Genomic DNA, 19,967 nt, shown 5'->3' on the forward strand with positions numbered 1-19,967 from the left:
CTTAACTCCAGGCTGAACAAATGAAGTAAAACAGAGAAAACTGCTGCTTCATTCTAGTGCCTATATCATCCACTGAGTGTATCAATGCATTGGTGAACCAGGATCCTGGTTTTATTATAAATACGCCCGAATTCTACAGTAATTAAGCATTTCAGGCTTCGCCTTTCATACAGTATTCACTGCGTATTACAATCGTGCAACAAGTAGAAAATCAAGAAAAATTGAGGGCGTTCCTGTGAGCACAACGTACATTGTGGGTTTAATAAACAGGCAAAACCCCAGCACACAATAACAAGATCATGTAATTTAGAAATCACAACTGAGCCTTGTGGGTTTGCCATTGTGCACTACAAATCATTATATTTTACTGTGCACGGTTATGTTTCATTCCTTTCTCATGATGAATTTAAATGTGTTAGTGTTATAGCTGGTATAAACAACATACCCCTTTGCCTACACCACATATATGAATAGACCAGTATTGAGGATTCACATTTTTATGACAGGGAGTACATGTAAACTGTATCATGGTAGCCAGTATACCACAGTAGTAGGAGCTGGGAGGGGGGGGGCAGAATGTCCCACTAGGGAAAGCTGCCTCCCTTTTCCCCTTTGGCCATGCCACTGCATGTACGGTTATTAGAGGTAGCTTTTATATCTTAGCATTGCATAGCTAAAGCAAAACATGATTGCACATCACTCTCAATTACCAGTGTACAATGAAAAGTGGTACTTAAATTCAGTATCTCTCTTTGATTCTTCTTGACATGTGAGCTCCAAACTTTGGTCATAACTCATATCTGCATCTGTCATACAGTTTGGTATTTTGGGCTATTCCAGTTGAAATCCATACACCCCCATGAGAGACATGACCTTAATCTCCCACACAATGGGAGGGGGGTATATTGCAAATGGACTCACATATTCAGGTAACCCTATTTGAAATCTACATCCCCTGTGTGGAAGATATAAGATCATGAATTCCATAGGTGTAAGGACTTCAACTGGAATAGCCCAATAGTTCATCGGAATCAATTTGACTCACAAAAATCTGTTTACAAATTTTGGTGTGAAGCAATTTGCTGAATCAAGCCGAAATTCTACCCCTGTCTAGGATGCAAAAGATCAGTTACAAAGCTTTAATATGCATCCAAATGCACAATCATGCCTGCCAAATTAACTTGCCCAATTCATTTGCGATGGCTATGGGATACATTTTTCTCATTCAATATCATATTTGTATCACTAGACATACTGAATACCCGTAACAATACATCCTCCTCACTGCTTCATCTCTTCAGTCTTCTTAACGTCTGAAACTGGTGGAGGTGGCCTTGCTCCTGATGACGGCGGTGGTGGCGATGATGGCAGGTTTGGTGGTATGGAAGAACCGTCCCCTTTTGGGGTTGCAGCAGCAGCACCAACAGGCTTAAAGCCATTCTCAAGTTCTTGCTTGAGGTCAGTTAATGTTTTCTCCAGCTCTTCTATTGCTTCTTCTTTGGATAGAATGTCCATGAGATCTCCAATTTGCTTGGTATTGAGGGCAACTTTCTCTTTGGATATTGTGTCGAGAGCCTGTGAACGGATCATATAAATACATGTTATAGATATAAATATTGAATGGTATGAATATTTTAAGGGGGTACTACACCCCTGGCCAATTTTGTGCCTATTTTTGCATTTTTCTCAAAAATTATAGCGTATTGGCGACAGGTAAGATATGTTTATTATAGGGGCAAAGACTACAACTACTGCACTGAAAATTCAGCAACTCAAGGCAAGTAGTTATTGATTTATTGATCAAATATTGGTTTTCCTCATTTTTGACATATTGGGTTTCCCTCATTTTTGACTGTAACTCCACAACTGTTGTCTGTGCTGAAATAAAATTTCCAGTGCAGTAGTTGTAGTCCTTGCCCCTATAATATACATATCTTACTTGTCACCAATGCCCTATAATTTTTGATAAAAATGCAAAAATAGGCACAAAATTAGGCAGGGGTGTAGTACCCCCTTAATTAGGACAATTTTAATCATTGTATGAATTATATATTACAAGGTACTGCCACAAAGTTAAAGTTTGATTTTTCTTGTGCGTATGTTGATATGTTTACTGGGCTATATTCCAGCTACATATTACATCCCTATGGTTGTCATAACCTTAATCTCTCACAAATCTTCAACAAATAGTGCAGCTATGATAAAGTTTTGTTGCAATTGGATTTGAATGTTCAAGTGGTAACCAAGCAGTGCATTTTCAGTCTATTTTACAAGTTTGACCTCAGTATGTGACCTTGAACATCAACAATACAAGAAAGTTCCCAATAGTGCAGTTTTGACCCGAGTTTGGTTGCAAGAGGATTTGAACTGCTCATATGTGACCAAATTCTACACCACATGTCTGACATACAGTTGACACAAACACATCCACCCCCATTGACGGATGGATAGACACAGCTCGTGATGCCATAAGGCTTCTCCTACGAACAGGGCTCAAAATATGGAGGGCCTCGGCCCCAAAAAATCAGTGAGGGCCCACAAAAGACACATCTGGCGAGCCCCAATGGCCTGCAAAATTTGTGGCAATTTGCTCACTTTTTGTGGGGTTCATAGGTTAAAACCAACGGCTCAAATTCGGGCCCACAAAAATGTGGGAGAGCCCTCAAACATTTAAGATCAAGGGCCCAAATGGCCCCCAGAAATTCTGGCTTATTTCGAGGCTTGCCTACGAACAATCTAAAAACAAACTGGAACACAAATTAAGCGTGGTCAGAACGTTGATTCACAGAAGTGAAATAGTGATGGATCCATAAAGGAAGAGGAGGTATCACACATTAAGTCAGCGCTCTGTAGTTGCGGATACAGAGATTAGACCTTCTTACGCGCTCATGAAAAGAAAGATAAATCCAACCCACAGGAAACTGTGTCCACTGTCACCTTGCCTTACATTGAAGGTACCTCTGAACGTCTACGTAGAGCGTTCAACATCAGACATTACGTCAGACCTTGGTCTTCCCGAAACACAAGGTAGACAAGTTGAAACAGTCGGGAACAGTCTACAAAATTCCATGTGCTGATTGTCACGCCACATACATCGGAGAGTGGGGCAGGAAGCTAGAAAAGCGACTTGCAGAACATAAGTCGAAAGCGGCTGGCTCTAAATCGGCTGTACGAGAACATGTAAAAGCGAGCAAAAACACGCACCAAATAGACTGGGACAACGTAAAAGTATTGGAGAAAGAAACAAAAAAGAATTTCCCAGGAGGGTCCTGGAAGCTATCCAGATCAAGAAGCAGGGACCTTCATTAAACCGAGATACAGGATTGGAACTTGATCCTGTGTGGGACAACCTGATCAAACCCAGCGGCAGGAAACTTCCAACTTCGGTAACGTCATCAAGTGATGTCACCTGATCAGGTTGGTCTCTAGCCGTTCCTCAAAAGCGCTCCCGGTAAGCGAAATAAACAAGTAGTGTTGAAGTTTAAATTAATAATTTTCAGGAAACGTGTTCATTCAAAACTTACCTTAATGACTTCACCCATATCAATTTTTCCGTCCTCGTTAACGTCCATTTCTTTGAGGATGTTTCGTAGCTTCACCTCGTCCGTCACCTTGCTGACTTTATTGATCGATTCCATTAATTCCTCTACACCAATGATGTCCTGCCTGGAAGTACAAGCAAACCATAGGAAAAATATATCAGTAACACTAGGCTTAAGGGGAAATACATAAATCTGGGAAGATTTTCTCCAAAAACTGAGCATTTTGGCCCAAGTTTGACCTCACAGATGGATTTGTCAAGTCTTTGCTATTCTAAATATGTTACTTTCTTTTATATACTTCAGACCAATAATTTAGCAGTTATGAGGCCCAAAGGTTTCCATAATTCCAGGGTTAAGACCAACCTTAACATGGTGAAGGAGTTGACATAGACAGCAGGTTGGGGTATTTTTGCAGGACAGGCCAGTGTAGCCAACACTCAGATATTACACTGATCCAAACCTACTGTAACAAGGTCAAGGTCTTAATCAGATGAGCAACAGAGAGAGCAGAATGATTTGATTTGATTTTTTGTCCTGCATAGAATTTGAACCTGGGATCTCTCCCACCAAAGGTAAAGACCTTCACTAGTGTGCCAAGCTTCCATGAACATTTAAAATCCACTCTCCTAAAATTGCTTCCCTACCTCATTGTATCAATAGCATCCTCCATTTTCTGCTCCTTCTTGTGGTCCCTATCCTCGTGCAGACCTTCCTGCTGTATCCTCAAATCGGCCGTCATCGACACCTCCTTTTTCTTCAAAAAGTCTTTCTCTTTCTCCATTTCTTCCACGATCGTGTCTACCCTGTTCAGAAGGCGGCCGACTTGTTTGCCCAGTATTGTGGAAGGCGTGGATTCCTTGATGCGTAGCGCATCTTTGAAGTCTTCAGACTCTGCGCGTAGTTCCTCAAGATCCTGACAAAAAGATATGATACAAAGATTAGGAGCGATTGCCGAATAGGGTGCAACTCTACTAGTCTTATTACAAGACTGCCCTACCCCAACCCTAAACCCTAACCCTAAACTCCGTAAACGAGGACTGGACTCAAGTCTAGCAAGTTGCACCCTATTCGGTAATTGTACCAAAGATTATTATAATCTCTCAGGATTTGCGGGAATATGACCCACATCCACTAATGCTTTGTCTGCTGGCCATAGGCTTCAACATGTAAAGCCCAAGTTTTGAGATATTTTCTCAAAATATCAAGAACTATCGTAAGAACCACTGAAGCAATACAGGGCTTGTTTGTACTCATTTTAATGCATTTTTCATGCTGATTCCACATTATATTCAAATGAAAAATTCTGAAATTTTTGAATTTTTAAAGAAAATTTGGAGCTTGTCGTCTGCAGTCCGGGTTTGCAGTCAACACCCGCATGGAGAGTGTTAACCTTTGTTATCTCATACACCCTGTCCAAAGTCAGATTCCATCTTTCACTAAAATGATCTGTAACATAGCACTACTTTTGGACTCTGTTATATTACCCAGAGAGGTTGCATCCTCACGCTAAAGTGCATGGTTGAACACCTTGCACATACAGTTGCTCGCACTACGCGCTTGTTAAGTTTGTGAGGCCCATAAACTGCGGCTACTGTAACAACTAAAGTATGTTCTACCGTAAGTTGGCAACATGACCCTTGCCCCATTTTGTAAGATTCATGCATTTTGTCGTAGGTCATATTCCACCTTATACCGCACAGAGAAGAGTGAAAATAGTTCACCTAACTAAAATGTGATGTTGCATTTCATTACACTGTGGCCTACACAGAACCAGGTGACGATTTTTGTCCCAAAGTGTCGACCATCACTGCCATACGTAAATTAAACAGAAAACACTACATGGTACCTGTGAAAAGGCAAGCTCATTTCCACTCAAAATATTGGCAATTACCAATGTATTTTCAACAAAATGCAGCGCCAAATCCTATTTTTTTACTTTATATGTCGCCAACTTTTCTTATTATTTCCCTCCACGGGCCATAATTTGGCAGTATTTTGCCTTGTTTCCTGGTGTACATTTCTCGATCGCGTTGAAGACGCCCATCTTGAATCTTGAATTTTAGCGATGGTCTTTCAAGATTTTTTTCTCAAATTTTATCATTTTCTTAAAATCGTTAAAAAATATCCTGGTAAGACCAAATTGAGTCCTGGTTCCAGATAAATTCAGGTGAACCGGGACTCGCCTTTTTTCAAAAGTGCGTCCTGGTTGCGAAGTTGTTATAAATAATATTACCCTTGCGTGTGATAAAGGACACAATGTTGGGATGTTCCTCACTAATTCACTCCATGCCCGTGCAGCAATCAGAATCTTGGTCAAAAATCAAGTTACAACCACATGGAATAAAGCAATTCCCATCAGGGTAACTGGATTGCTGACCAAGATTCAGCTTTCTGCCATGCCTGTACCTACCTCTTTGTATTCAGAGATGTCTTCTTTCAGCTCTTCCACTTGTTCTTTCTCCTTCAGTAAGGCAGCCTTTTCATGGGCTATTTGACCTATGACCTCTTTCAGCTCATTGATGTCCTCCTTACTGACATCATCCTGTTAAATGAAAAAAAATCAGAGAATAAAAGATGTCTTAAGTCTGTGAGTGGGCTTTCAAAAAATACATTTGATGAAAATGGTCAAAAATGGGCTTAAAAGTACAAAAAAGCATACAAATCTCAAATATGAAGGCCATCAGCATCGGGGGAGGGGCCTTTCCATGATGGGGACAACTGCCACCCTTTGCTATGCCACTGAAAGGAATGAAACTGTCACAAACTTCTCACAACTTTTTGTGTACTGTGTGTGCTGCATGATCAGCTATTATGCACAACATGCTACATACTTGCCGCTAGCAAATCCCCCAGTTTCCAAGCGCTAACGTGTAAACTTTTCCCCCCTTCCCTTCCAAATCAATGTTCCACTTAAAATCCGTCACCCCCATGGAAGACATTCAAATGTAGTGATGTAATCGATAAGCTTTCTGGGTATCGATATGTCGGGAGGCAAACATCCGACATGTCGATACTATTATCGATACTCACGCAGTTTGAAACACGGATTTGAGTTTACCAATACTGGAGGGGCTGGAGATCGTGAAGACGACATGATGCATGTATTCTAGATGTAAAGCTCACCTTGGAATTGGGAGACGGTAATTTGAGTATTTGACGGTAATTTGAGACCTGATTTGAGATAATCTAAGCATGTGTGCCATGTCGTTTGTGTATCGATACTGACATTGAGTGTTTCGACATGTCGGAAGTCTATGTATTTTCCGACTATCGATACTTACGACAATCGATTACAGCACTATTCAAATGGGGTTACCTGAATGGGTAAAACAATTAAGGGGATACTACACCCCTTGATAAATTTGTGACTTATTTTTGCATTTTTCTCAAAAAATAATAACACACTGGTAACAAAGGTTATGTATATTATAGGGGCAACAAATCCAATTACTTCACTGAAATTTCAGTGATTCAAGTGGTTCATATGTTAAGAAATGAGGTACATTCTAGCGGTACCTCTTTTCTTATCATAAATAACGTACCACTTGTCTTGAGTCACTGAAATTCCTGTGAGGTAACAGGATTCCTTGCCCCTATAATATACATAACTTTAGTTACCAGTGTGTTATTATTTTTTGAGAAAAATGCAAGAATAGTCACAAATTTATCAAGAGATGTAGTACCCCCTTAAGTGGGGGCACGTTGTAATCGGTGGATTGCGAGTTCGAGCTCCGGCGGTGCCATCGTGTTGTGCTCTTGGGCAAGGCGCTTTACCTTACTTGCCTCTCTCTACCCAGGAGTGAAATGGGGAGCTGTTACGAATATTGTCCACTGAGCGCCGCCCAAAGGTATGACAGCTGACATATTCTAATGACAGCGGAATAAATGTAAAGCGCTTTGGTACATGTACACATGTGAAAGGCGCTGTATCAATGCCAACATTTTTTTTAAACATTTTTAAGCAAACAACAAAATAAACAAACACAAAATTCTTTTTCTTACCACTATATCTGGTTTCTTGGCGTACTGCAAGATCACAGGCTCTTGTTGGATGATTGGCGCTGTGTCTATCAAAATCTCCCTAGCAGCAGCAATCTCTGCAGCGACTTTAGCTTGAGCTTCTGCCATCTGTAGGATAAAGATATACCAACAAGACTGAAAGTTAGTGAAGAGCTTGGTTCTGGTATAGTTGCACATTACCCCAGAAAATTGTCAATCGTTGAGATGAAAGGTTACCCATCGCTGCGTCTTGTGCATCTAAAGAGCTGAACTCAGGAATTACATACTAATACTATATCCTTCAAGCATTCCACAATACAATGCAGCTACCTTCTAGTCTCTAACACAGACTTCACATTGATTGTCTGTCTAGACCTGGTGGGGAGTCTAATTCCACTGCTATTGCACATATCCTAATTTAGAACTCTGTGAATGCAATGCCTAGGCTTGTTGGATGCAGCATCAGCACTAAGTAGCTGTTCAGAAAAAAACTTCTATTAATCTTTCCATTATTTCTGTGATCACTTTTCAAAACAAAAAAAAGAGTTTTACAGTTCACCTGAAGTCCACCTACCGTATTTCGTCAAATAAACGCCCCCGGGGGCGTTACATTTTCCCAAGGGGGGGGGGGCGTTTATTCAAGGTCAATTTTAGAACGATAATTCCCGTTAAAATCATTAGGTAAACTAAAACACACGCTAAAATGACGAACTATGAACTAGAAACACTGACTTCTGGCTCACTTCCGGGTTTCTGATCCAGATTTTCGCCAATTATTGACGCTATTATCGACCATGTGCGCAACTTGGTAAGCTTACTACACAAGATAGCATGGAAATATAGGCATTTTTGAAACATCTTGGTTGAAAAAAGTGGTGGGGCGTTTATTTGAGGGGGGGGCGGGGGGGGGGGGGCGACTATTTGACTAAATACGGTATCTATCTACTACACTGTCAAAATATATTGCTACAAGCATAACATACAACAATGGATCAACATGCTTTTGAAACAACTTTGAAAAATTAAGAGTCGGTGAAGAACTACACAATTCTTAGTATTCACAATACGATATGCCACTAGCGGGTGCTGGGGAAAGGCCAAAATATGCATTGCATCATGGATAAAGCCAACATCCAAAGCATGTGTAATACAAGTACAACACAAGAACACATGTCATTGTGTGTTTTTAAATAATAAAATGTCGTTGGGCAGGAAAAACCTCCTATGTGTTTGTGGCCCCTGAACATGTTTAAAAACAAAACTGCCAACCAGTTACATAAAGGGTTCTGCTTTAAACATGTTCAGTCTCCAATGACACATAGGAGGTTTTTTCCTGGCCCAACAATGAAATATCAATATAATGTTGTGAAACTCCACTGGTGGACACCGGAGGTCAAAATTTGGACTGGCAAGAGCAACCATTGTCATTGCATGTATTGTGAATACAGAGAATTCACTACATTAATGCATGCTACAGGGTATAAAGCACACAAAAAATAAGCTGTCAGACGAGTAAAGTTGTCAAGGTCCTGTTAAAGCAGCTCTGACACCCTCAGAACTGAGTCAATACTAAACAAAAGAGCCACTACCAAGGATAGCTTGACACTCTTACTACTAGTAGTTACTTTGAGTTGATAATGTATAGCAGGTATTTAAGCAGTATTCATTTTTGACATTATAATCAAACATAGAACTAGATCATTTAATTCTCCTACACCAAGTTTTTACGTGTTACATAAGCTTAAAAAATAATGTTTTGACTCGGGTATCCATTTTGGGTCGATCGGGGAGCCAGAATTGATCAAATATTTGTGTTCCATCACTGAAAACTATTTTGAGATTTGAGAGGGACAGTCATGTGACCAGAAACACATCAATATTTTGTCCGACCTAATGTTTGCAAGTTAGCATGATGTTGCTCATGGAGGGAAAAATGTGACCCGCTCCCACAAAATGAGCGTAAAATAGCAAGTTGGTAATTTCAAGACATTCTGGCCCACTGAGTTGATTGTACAGGTGTGCGTCAAATAAAGAACATCAACTCAGCATCCAGAAGGTCTTGAAACTATCAACTTGTGATTTAACTCATTGCGTTTGAGCAGGTCAGAAATAGTGTTCTTCTGATTAGTTTGCCATGTACCCAGCAAACTTGAATGTTTATGCACTTAACTTTGTACTTTGCACTTTGTTTGTGCTCCCTCACTTAAAAATACCAGAGGTACACTATTTTTGGCCCTTGAAGTAACAATCCAATATAGCTGATGTTCAAATAGCTTAAAGCATGGAGCTATAATCAGAGCCAGAGATAAAGAAACTAGTTTGTGTGTGACGTCACCTGTCAATCAAACTCAAGGAATGGTTAGTTTACGATTTGATTTGTTGTGATGATTGAAATTGCTTAATGTAGTGGTAAAACAGCATGCCCTATGGTTAATTTTGCACCTTCAAACATAAACTGTCTCAAAATTTAGGTGAAAATGTCCTTTCTTGACGGCACAACATCAACAATGCCTGGATAAGTTGCTTTTTGCTTGATAAAAGTACCGACATTGTTCACCATTTTCTGCAATTCCTTTTCTCCAATGAAGGCACCAGATGAATCAACCTTCCTTTTACCCACTACTAACCAATCACAGGCTGTGGGGAGTTGATCGTCAGACGCAAATTTGTTTCTTTATTTCCAGCTCCGACTATATATTATATATGGAGTCTGATATAGCATGGAGCTATATACAATGTACAGAGCCTTGCTTTCTCCCTATTCCTTTGAAAAGAGTAAATTTCTGTTTCTTACAGATTTATTATTCCAAAATTGACCTACAGCATCCCATTCACCATCTTGTTCATAATTTACAATAACATTTACAAACATCAACTTATGCATTCACACTCTGCAAGCCACATCAAAAGCTTTGCCGTCTTACTGGTGGTAAAAGTTGGACTTAAGAAAACGACTTTCTCAAAGCTTGAACTAATAAAATACTGGTCAAAGTGAAGCTTGACGTCTAAGCTTTAAAGTGTTATGGTGAAACAATATTAAAAATTGAACGCATGAATTGTGAGACAATGGAAAACCTTATTATGGTGCATGGTGAAGCTTGGACCCACAGATCGCTTTATGGAGTGTAGCTTGACGTTAAATTTTGTGTAAATGGTGAAAGCAAGGTGAAGCCGGAATGGGCTATTCCATTTGAAACCCACACTACCATGTGGAAGATTTCAGAAACATGTTCCACAGAGGGAGTGTGAATTTTAAATGGAATTAGCAGCTCCATTTGAATTTCATACACCCTCTGAGAAAGATTCAACCTGAATCTTCCACAAAGGAGGATGAGTTTCAAATGGAGCTGCTAATGTGTTAATTCCATTTGAAATTCATACTCCCCCTGTGGAAGATATTTCCAAAATCTTCCACATGGGGAGTGTGGATTTTAAATGGAATAGCCCAATACTGTAAAAGTGGTTATTTTCGCGTACAGTTATTTTCGCGATTTTGAAGTTTTTGGAAATTTGCGCGAGTTGTTAATTTCGCAGATTGTTGTCAAATATAATGTCACTCCATATAAAATGTATATTTTCGCGTGTTGTTATTTTCGCGCTATCACATCCGTTCGCGAGATTCGCGAAAATAAAACCCTCGCGAAAATAACCACTTTTACAGTACACAAAAGCAAATGATAATTCAGGTAAGTAAAAATAAGACTTGAAAGTCTGGAACACAGTGCTTTCCATTCCTGTTACATAACATAATCATGAAAAGCACAAGCAAAAAATAAATAGGAAATTAATTAGACAAAGAACTGACTTGCAAGAATGGTTGAAGTCTAGCTGTGGATGGGCGATTCTCAATAAAAGCAAACAAATGCAAGCAATAAAATAAGCAGTGTTAGGTCACTATAATAAAGCAGTGGAGTGTTAGGTCCCTTAGTGCTGTTATCCATTAGGCCTAAAAAATTGTTTGATTGGCATAACCCGACTGACCCTAAAAATAGGCCTGACCCTAGACTTTTTTCTTATTTGTTTGCAAAAAAGAAAAAATTAAATGATTTTCAGCTTAAAATGCGTGTAAAAAAAATTTAAAAAAAAAAAAAAATGTCGACCGACCTACCCTAATTTTTTTTTCATGTTACGCCAATCAAAAAATTTTTTTAGGCCTTATCCAAAGTGCATATTGTACAATAGGGTCAGACTCAACCCTTATTATTTTTGCTCCACCCTTTTTATCCAGGCACCCTTTTATACTAAAATTGTCACACAATACCCTTCCTTTCCACAATAATCACTCTTTAAACCATAAAAATTTAGAGCCATACCTCAGCTTCATACAAATAACAAATATATTTTAATTAAAATAACCGTTGAGAAATATCCTATAATTACAACTTCAAGACTACGCTGACATGACTGTCAACAATTGATGTCAGGTTAAAGAGTGCACACCAGTAAATACAAGTCTCCTACACTCTAGGAGGAAAAAATCAAACGAGGAAACATGCAATACGACTTCATTAAATCCATTAGAAAAGGCTTAAAACCCAACTATTAGGCCCTGCGTCATATTTAATCCTCATTTAGGCCTGGGAAATAGATTGGCTGTGAAAAATGAGCAGGATCTGACTTTTTATGACAATTTGGCTAAACTTTCAAAATGTGTTACATTTCAAAAACACCAAGCTATTCGTGAGGTGGCGTATGCTGTATGGCTATAGGGTGATCTAGTTGGCATTTTTCTGGAAAAAAATGCTGGACTCTGTATATAATTTCTACAATAGATGTCTTCATCTGAATTTCGACTTGCAGAAAGGGTAAGTTTTGAAGAACTGAGTCGCTCTGGAGTCAAGAAAATGATGTTTTCCCGGACCCTGTTTGTACACAAAGTCAATGGGGACTATTTACTGGTGTGCACCCTAAAAGTATTTTCTTCCAACATACTAAGTGTATTGATAACAGCACTAAGGTCACTATATAATTCCTTTTCCTGGTGAGAATGCAAGCCTAAATCATACTTTTACAAGATTAAAGAGAAACAGGCATTAAAACCTCTAAATTTCCTGCAACATGTTTTTAAAACAAGTCATGATCTTGAAAACATGTACTTGATTTAAATTCAAAGAGTAGCCAAAATGTCAAAACCAGGAACAAGTCACATTTTTTGACATTTCATGATTTGAATAACAATGTCAGCACTAAACAATATTAAGCTTTAGAATGGTACAAAAATTATATAAATAGCATCAATACTCTTCAAGCTATGGATAATTTTGTAAACAATACCTTGATATTTTTGCCAAATTGCTATTCTGAGTAATGGGCCAATTAGTTTCCTGCCTTACACAGAATTGAATAGGGATTATCATAGTTAGACTGTTATTTATTGAAAATAAACCTCTTTTTATAAGTACTTTCAAGGATTTGAAAGTCCACTTAGTCCCACAGTCAAATACCATGAAATTAAGAATTCCAAAATTTCATTTTTTTTTTGTGGAAATGTCATCTTTTAAGGCCTATAACTTAAAAACATGTCTGCCAACTTGTTCCGGGTTTTGTTGGAGCTGGTCACAAATGTGTTCTGTATTGTTGTGCAAAAAGTTGAACAAAAAGTATTGAAGAATTAGAGACAAAAAGGATGTGCATGAGACCATACACTGACTTCAACGTTAGAGGAAAGTTAGAAGTTGCGATGCCTGTATTCAGGGTGGGGGGGGAGGGATAAAAATATAAAGTTATATATAGTTGTCAAGTCACCTGTTCAGCTATTTCCTGTGTTTTGGCATCAAGAGCAGCTTCTGCTTCAAGAGCAGCCTCTGCTTCTACCTGTATTATATGTTGGATAATTAATTCGCAATCCCAAACAGGTAAAATGTGACAGGCGTGATGGAAAGAAAGGAAAGAAATCGGTTAGTAAATAGTAACTTTAAGTGACATTTTCAGGTGTTGAAGAGCCAGAAAGCTATGTTGGTCAGCTAAATTAATTTTGCCAACAAAACAAAATTTCAATAATAAAATGATCTTCACATACAAGTCTCTCTCCAAGCTACTCTTATTCCATCTCCTAATCCAGAACTCTTCTTCATACTCCATTCTTTGCTTGGCAGACGACTTCCTGCAAACGCAGCTTTTCCACTGCAGCCTCTCTCAGTCTTGCTTATGGAAAAATCTGCCTGTCTTGGTAATAAACTCCAACATAATATCAGTTTTGATACATCAACTATAGTGCGTCTCGTCCCAATTTGAGAGTAATACCACAATGGATTTTGTAGTGGCAGACTCAAATCAGTATGTTTACATAGTTACGTCGCCAGTGAACAGACAAATCCCACAGGATTAATTTAGCAAGTACAATTTGATTCTGTCACTGTAAAATCCAACATCACGTTACTCTCAACATGAGACGAGAGAGACTCTAGTTGTTTCCAGTCCGTCTCCCTTTTTTCCATGTTCTCCTGTTTCCTTTTCAGCGCCTTGCACCCCCTGGCAATAAAGACTCAGGCTACTTACCCTCTTCTTTTCCAGGTCTTCTCTCTCCTCTGCTCTCCTCATTTCTCTCTCCTTGTGGATCACCTCATCTTCCTCCTTGATGACGGCAAGACGTTCGGTATTGGACACCTTCTCACCAGCGAGTTCTGACAGTTTGATCTTTGCTTCAGAAGCCTGATAAAACAATGTTAATAATGATTATTCAATCGTAAAAAATATATCAAAGAAAAAGGTTGCAAATGAAGAACCTTGAACATATAAAACAGGCCCATGTTAATTAGGTGACATGATCTGATCCAATTAGACCAAAGTAAGCAATAATGAAATTGAGATATAGGTGTAAAAACATTGAGCAAAAATACAATTTAAACATAAGAAAATGAACTTTGCAACCAAGTAGGTCAAGGGGTTGTGCGCATACCGTGTTTACTCTTTTAAATGCCCCCCATCAATATATTCAACCAAAATGTTTACAAAAGGTGGAAATTTCCATGTTATCTTGTGTAAGCAACTTTACCAAGGTTTACACATGATCTTTACTTGCTGAAAATGACATCGCAAACCCGGAAGTGAATGGGAGTCAATGATCCTAAGTTCATAGTTTGTCATTTCAGCGTGATGTTTAAGTTTTTTTTAACAAATTTTTTTTCAGGAATTAGCAATGTAAAAAAGACATCTAATAATTAAAAGCCCCTTCTTCCGAAAATGTTGGTGTTTAATAGAGTAAATGCGGTACCTAAATTTATGACCATACACATTTGTTGCGCAATTTTAATTTTACACAACTTGAGAGCACCAAAAGGCACTAAAAGGTTCCACTTTTTTTGCACACAAGATTTTTTATTTGTGATTTATCACAGAAATAGACAGTTATCCTGCCCTGCACTGTCTTTTTTGTTTGAATAATTTGCTTTTGGTCATTCAGACCAGCTAAGACCAATAAGAAGTTGATCAGTAGAAATAAGTAGTTCATAGTTTATCAGAAAATGATGCGTATTTCCTTCCTTCCTTCCATAATATAGTGCAAACTTCACCGTGTCAAGATCAACTGACCAGGATGGATTTCTTGTTCTCTTTTAATTGCTTGGTTTCAACACAGTAAAAAATAGCTTTGTATTTTTCTGAAATCAGATCATTAAATTCTACATAAATTATGTGATGCGATCAAGCAAAATCAATCGGAACTTGGAAATTTTCAGTTTCTTATAGGATAGTAAAAAGCATTTACAAAGCTGCAACCAGAAATCCCCATTGAAATTGAGCAGCCAGTTTCAAAGATACGAGTTTCCAAATAAAGAGGAAACAAAAGGAAATATTTCCTTTGTTTGGTTTATCTCAGAATCAATATTTCCTGAGTTCCGACTGATTTTGCTTGATCGCATCACATAATATTTGTTTTGAAAATGTGTGCACATTTTGTTCCAGCTCACCGTTTTCTCTGGCAGTGATGCAATAGTAACTTTCAGCTGGTCTGTTACAGGTAGATTGTCCGGGAGATAGAGCGCCCTCGACAGCAATAGTAAAGACGTCGGAATCTGCTCGTTCAGATGAAGGTCCAACCACTAGAGTAGACACAAAAACAACAATCATTCTTATTCAATGGGTGCGTCTTGTAAAGAATTCACGTAATTTGATTGGTTTTCTGGTGTATAATATCTCACAATAGTTGATAGTGATATTAGTCACGCATCACCGCCACGCTTGTTGCTCCTCAATGATCGCGCGATAATGCGTTCGCGTAATACACGTGTGAGAACTAAAACGCGATTCGGCTGCTTAGATGTTCGTGATGGTTTCGTTCATTTAAAACAACAGGGATGTCCTCACAAAAGTAACTTTATTTTTTCTGGAAAAAGGCAGTTTTTCTCGCAAAAATTACATTAAAACTGAATAAGTTTATCAAAATATTGGCCAGCCAATCCATTATGACACGATATTGGATAGGCAAAAGACAAAATCCTATCTTTTATTCTCTAAATATTTGAAGAGCATAGTTGGCAGTGGGGTCAAATGCCCAAGCTTTTTATTTTTGTGGCACGCTTTTTACAAAAGCACCCTTTTTATTTACAAAGTCAGGACCCCTACGACTTTGTTCTTTTTCCGCCATTTGCATGCATTGAAGTCACACTCAATTCGGTTCAAGGTAAATCAAGTATGCCAAATTCTGCACCGATTACCCATGTCCTGCAGAAGTCTTGTTATATCCTGCAGAAGTCTTGTTGTCAATTTCGCAATTTCATTTAGTAGGAACAATAGGGTAGGTGTAGTTTTCCAATAACAGTTTATCTTGACCATGAAAAGATGGCTTCTCTTTCCCATTCTGCACGTACATGTCATCAAAAACGTTCAATTGGGCTATTCCATTTAAAATCCCCGTGGAAGATTTTGGAAATATATTCCACAGGGGGAGTATGTTTTTCAAATGTAATTGGTCAGGGTTCATCATTTTGAAACCCATACACCCCCTGTATTATGGGTTCACCTATATCTTCCACAACTGGAGTGAGTATTTCAAATAGAAGTTACCCAATTGTCTATTCTATTCCAAACTCATACTCCCTCTGTGGAAGACTTTAGCTAATCTTCCACAGGGGTAGTGTGGATTTTAAATGGAATAGCCCAATTGCTTGCTCACCTGTTGTAGTTGTGATTCTAGTCTCTCCACAGGCACGCCAATAGCCCTCATACCACGCGCTTGACAAGCTGTCTGCAACTCAGGGGTTGTCAAAGAGTCTACACCTTCCTTGGCGATCATCTGTAATGGTAAGGCCAAAAAAAAAAAAAGGTTCGTCTCAAAGCTTGCACGCGCTTTTGTAAAATCCCATGATTTGACAAAAAACAAATGCGGAAATTTTTTTATTAAAAAAAAAAAAATTTTTTAGTTTTTTCCAGAAAAAAATCGGCGAAAATCAGACTTTTTTCTCAAAATACCATGAAAAAAAAGTCGGAATAAAAAAATATTAAAAAAATCGCATTTCGCATTTGTTTTAAATTTCTTGTGAGCTTTGAGACAAACCTTTTTTTTTTTTTTGGCCTAAGAACATCCAAATATTGGGTTCAGATTCTGAATACAAGAAGGCAATTTTTAGATTTTACAAAAAAATAACTTTTTTTCTTAAATCATGTACCTGATGGATTGAACACAACATATCAGAAGTATTGCTACAAATATGTTCTTCTGATTATTTACACAATCAAATTTTGCTGCAATTTTCCAGAAAATACCCATCTGTGACATGTGTTGGTGCGCCACCTATTGACAAAACTGCAGTTACTAGAAATTATACTTCCTGGAACAACAATTGCTGCCGCAAACAATCAAAGATGCCCCTTGGCTACACTACTGCATAACACATGCTTCACAAGCAGCTTGTAAATCAACTGGCCATTAATATGTAATTGTAAAAATATCAAACATTTGGATAACACTTCAACAATTTATGCCTATATCATAAAGATTGTGCAGCTCCTCTTAGCACTTAAGCTGAATTTATACTTGATCGCCGAGCGATTGCGATTAAACGCTTTCGGAAAGCGATGGGCAATCGCCGAATTTTGCGATGCATCGCTCGTCGCTTTTGTATTTATACTAATCACGGCGATAGCGATTGCAGACGACAATTAAAATATTCTAAATGCCACAAAATACATTTTTAAAACATCAGTTGCTGTCAATAATTATTGGTTTGAATTAATTCATCACCAAATGTTAATAATCTAGAAAGGTAAATTAATTAGCAAAATAATAGATCCAGTTGGTTGTATATGATTAGTTGACGAATTCATGTGTCAAACGATATCGCTGGGAAGGGAAGTTGAGATTTCTTCAACTCGCAAAAGCGACATCGTTTTAGCCTCAGCGATTTGAATCGATTGATCGGCTAGACGCTCTGGAAATGTAAGTAAACACGGAGCATGCGTGAGAATCGCTTTTCTGCAAAAGTGATCGAGTATAAATTCAGCTTTACATTTTAATTATCACCTTACAGCTCCCTATTTCACAAGGGTGGAATGAGGCAGGCAAGGTAAAGTACTTTCCACAAGTGCGTAACACGTTGGCGCTGCAGGGATTCAAACCCACAACCACCTCATGATTATGAGTCGAAACTTCTGCAGCTGCATCACCATGCTCTCCTTTGCACTGCCACACCACAGGCCCAGGAAAATTACGAGTCGCAACAATACAATATCAAGTCATCATTATTTGACTTTGAATTTACCTTATCGTCAAGCATCAGGTTCCTTAATTGCATTCGTAGCTGGAGGCGCAGGAAGTCGTTGGTGCCAAAAGGCTTCAGTCTCAATAGCCGACAGAGGGCGATGAGCTGGTCCCTGCTCAGATTGTCTAATGTCAACTCGTTCTCGAATAACTTGGAGAACTTGACGATTTCCTCGTTTGTGGCTTGCTCACCACTTGTGCGAATCTGGTAATACAAAAAAGCAAAGCTTTTTCAGTTAATTTTGGTGTTTCTACATCCTTTCGTCATGCCATACAAAAGATGCATAGAAAATGACAAAGTACATAGAAAATACTAAATGGAACTGAAAAAAATTAGCTAAATTTCACTCAAATTATTGACCATTTGCAATGTTCTTTCGACAAAATTCAGTGCTAACTCTCAACTTTTACCTAATATTTCGCCAACTTTTTAATCAGGGGTCGAAATAATGGCAGTATTTTGAATTGTTACGCTTGTTTACACAATTATCCGATCTCCAGTACCACTACTATCTTGAATGTTGGTGATGATGTTCTAATATACCAGTAGTATAATTTCAAAGTCTAGGGGTCCATTTCACTCAACTTTTAACCCTTCGTAACTCAAGTAACAGTTCATAAACTTATGAATACCCAATGCTAGACGTAACTTTACGAAGGGTCCCTGTAGTAAACCCCATAATTATTAGTAGTAGGGCTCAACCGATATGGCATTTGTCTAATATCGGCCAATATTCGATCTGATATCGGTAAGAATTTTTATTTTTTTAAATATTCAGAATGCAATTTGATATGTCTGATGTGCTCTCATGTCCCACAAAAAATACTGTCGAAACGCTCAAACCAGAGCCCTTAAGGTTTTTTTTTTTTTTTTACCAGAATCCGATCCGATAATCCATTGTGCCCTAATTAGGCTGAATCAAAGCTACACATATCCCCCCCTTTACTACTTCATTTCCCCTTTATTAACCCCCTTACCCTTGTTATGAAATTAGCAAATTCTTGCGCCCTCTTCACATCTTTCGACGTCCGCGTCACCAGCGGCATATCCTCGATGCTGTCCTGAATAAATTTGGCCATCTCGATCTTCAACTTGAGTTCTCTCATTAGCTTATCCTCCCTCTTAGACTTGTCTTCAAACGTGCTTGGCAGCATGTTTGGGAAGAGCTTGACAGCAACTGGGAGGAGGAACTCCATGAACGGGATGAGGATGAACACTAGAAACGGTACTAGACGCATCATGTCGACAACTGTCCTGATGAACTGTGATGAAATAAGTGTTAACAGGTCATAATTGGTAAAATTCTGTTTTACAGGTCTAGTAATTTACAGAGATGCCAGTGACTTGCCCCCCCCCAAGGTCTTAGCCAGCCATGCGTCCACCTGTCTTTAAGACTGGCTAATCTAATTTTAGACGGGTGGATTTAATGGATTTTACAGATGTGATAGCTCTAAAACAGATGATTTTAAGATTCTATGAACTTGAGACTAATTCAGAGTGACATGTAAAGGCCAAATCAGGACATATTTGACCCCAGTGACCCTTCCATGGGTATAGACAAGTTGTTTTATATTTGAAGGTCAAATTTTGGTATCTGCTTGGACGGGTGGTTTCTGATTTCTGGCTAAGACACTGCCCCCCCCCCCCCCAAAAAAAAAATCTGAATATAATATGGACAATTGCAAGCCACAGAGAGCATAGCAAACGGAGCGCAGCACCTCATGGTCGG

The 19,967-nt window shown here is 38.6% G+C and overlaps 1 protein-coding gene across 1 annotated transcript in view; it reads right to left on the minus strand.

Moving 5' to 3' along the window:
- Positions 1–1,208: 1,208 nt before the first annotated feature.
- The window catches only part of LOC140162569 (mitochondrial proton/calcium exchanger protein-like), a 28,675-nt gene continuing 9,916 nt past the window's right edge, over positions 1,209–19,967 (minus strand). Inside the window, exons 4-14 of the mRNA XM_072185827.1 lie at positions 19,216–19,500; positions 18,239–18,442; positions 16,654–16,773; positions 15,449–15,580; positions 14,040–14,192; positions 13,287–13,355; positions 7,545–7,670; positions 5,953–6,084; positions 4,187–4,455; positions 3,525–3,666; positions 1,209–1,575 (exon numbers count right to left, since the gene is read on the minus strand). Coding sequence (XP_072041928.1) covers positions 1,282–1,575; positions 3,525–3,666; positions 4,187–4,455; positions 5,953–6,084; positions 7,545–7,670; positions 13,287–13,355; positions 14,040–14,192; positions 15,449–15,580; positions 16,654–16,773; positions 18,239–18,442; positions 19,216–19,500 — 1,926 coding nt within the window. The 3' untranslated portion in view covers positions 1,209–1,281. The remainder of the gene's footprint in view (positions 1,576–3,524; positions 3,667–4,186; positions 4,456–5,952; positions 6,085–7,544; positions 7,671–13,286; positions 13,356–14,039; positions 14,193–15,448; positions 15,581–16,653; positions 16,774–18,238; positions 18,443–19,215; positions 19,501–19,967) is intronic.

Source organism: Amphiura filiformis, chromosome 10 (assembly GCF_039555335.1).
Source record: "Amphiura filiformis chromosome 10, Afil_fr2py, whole genome shotgun sequence".
Taxonomy (NCBI): domain Eukaryota; kingdom Metazoa; phylum Echinodermata; class Ophiuroidea; order Amphilepidida; family Amphiuridae; genus Amphiura; species Amphiura filiformis.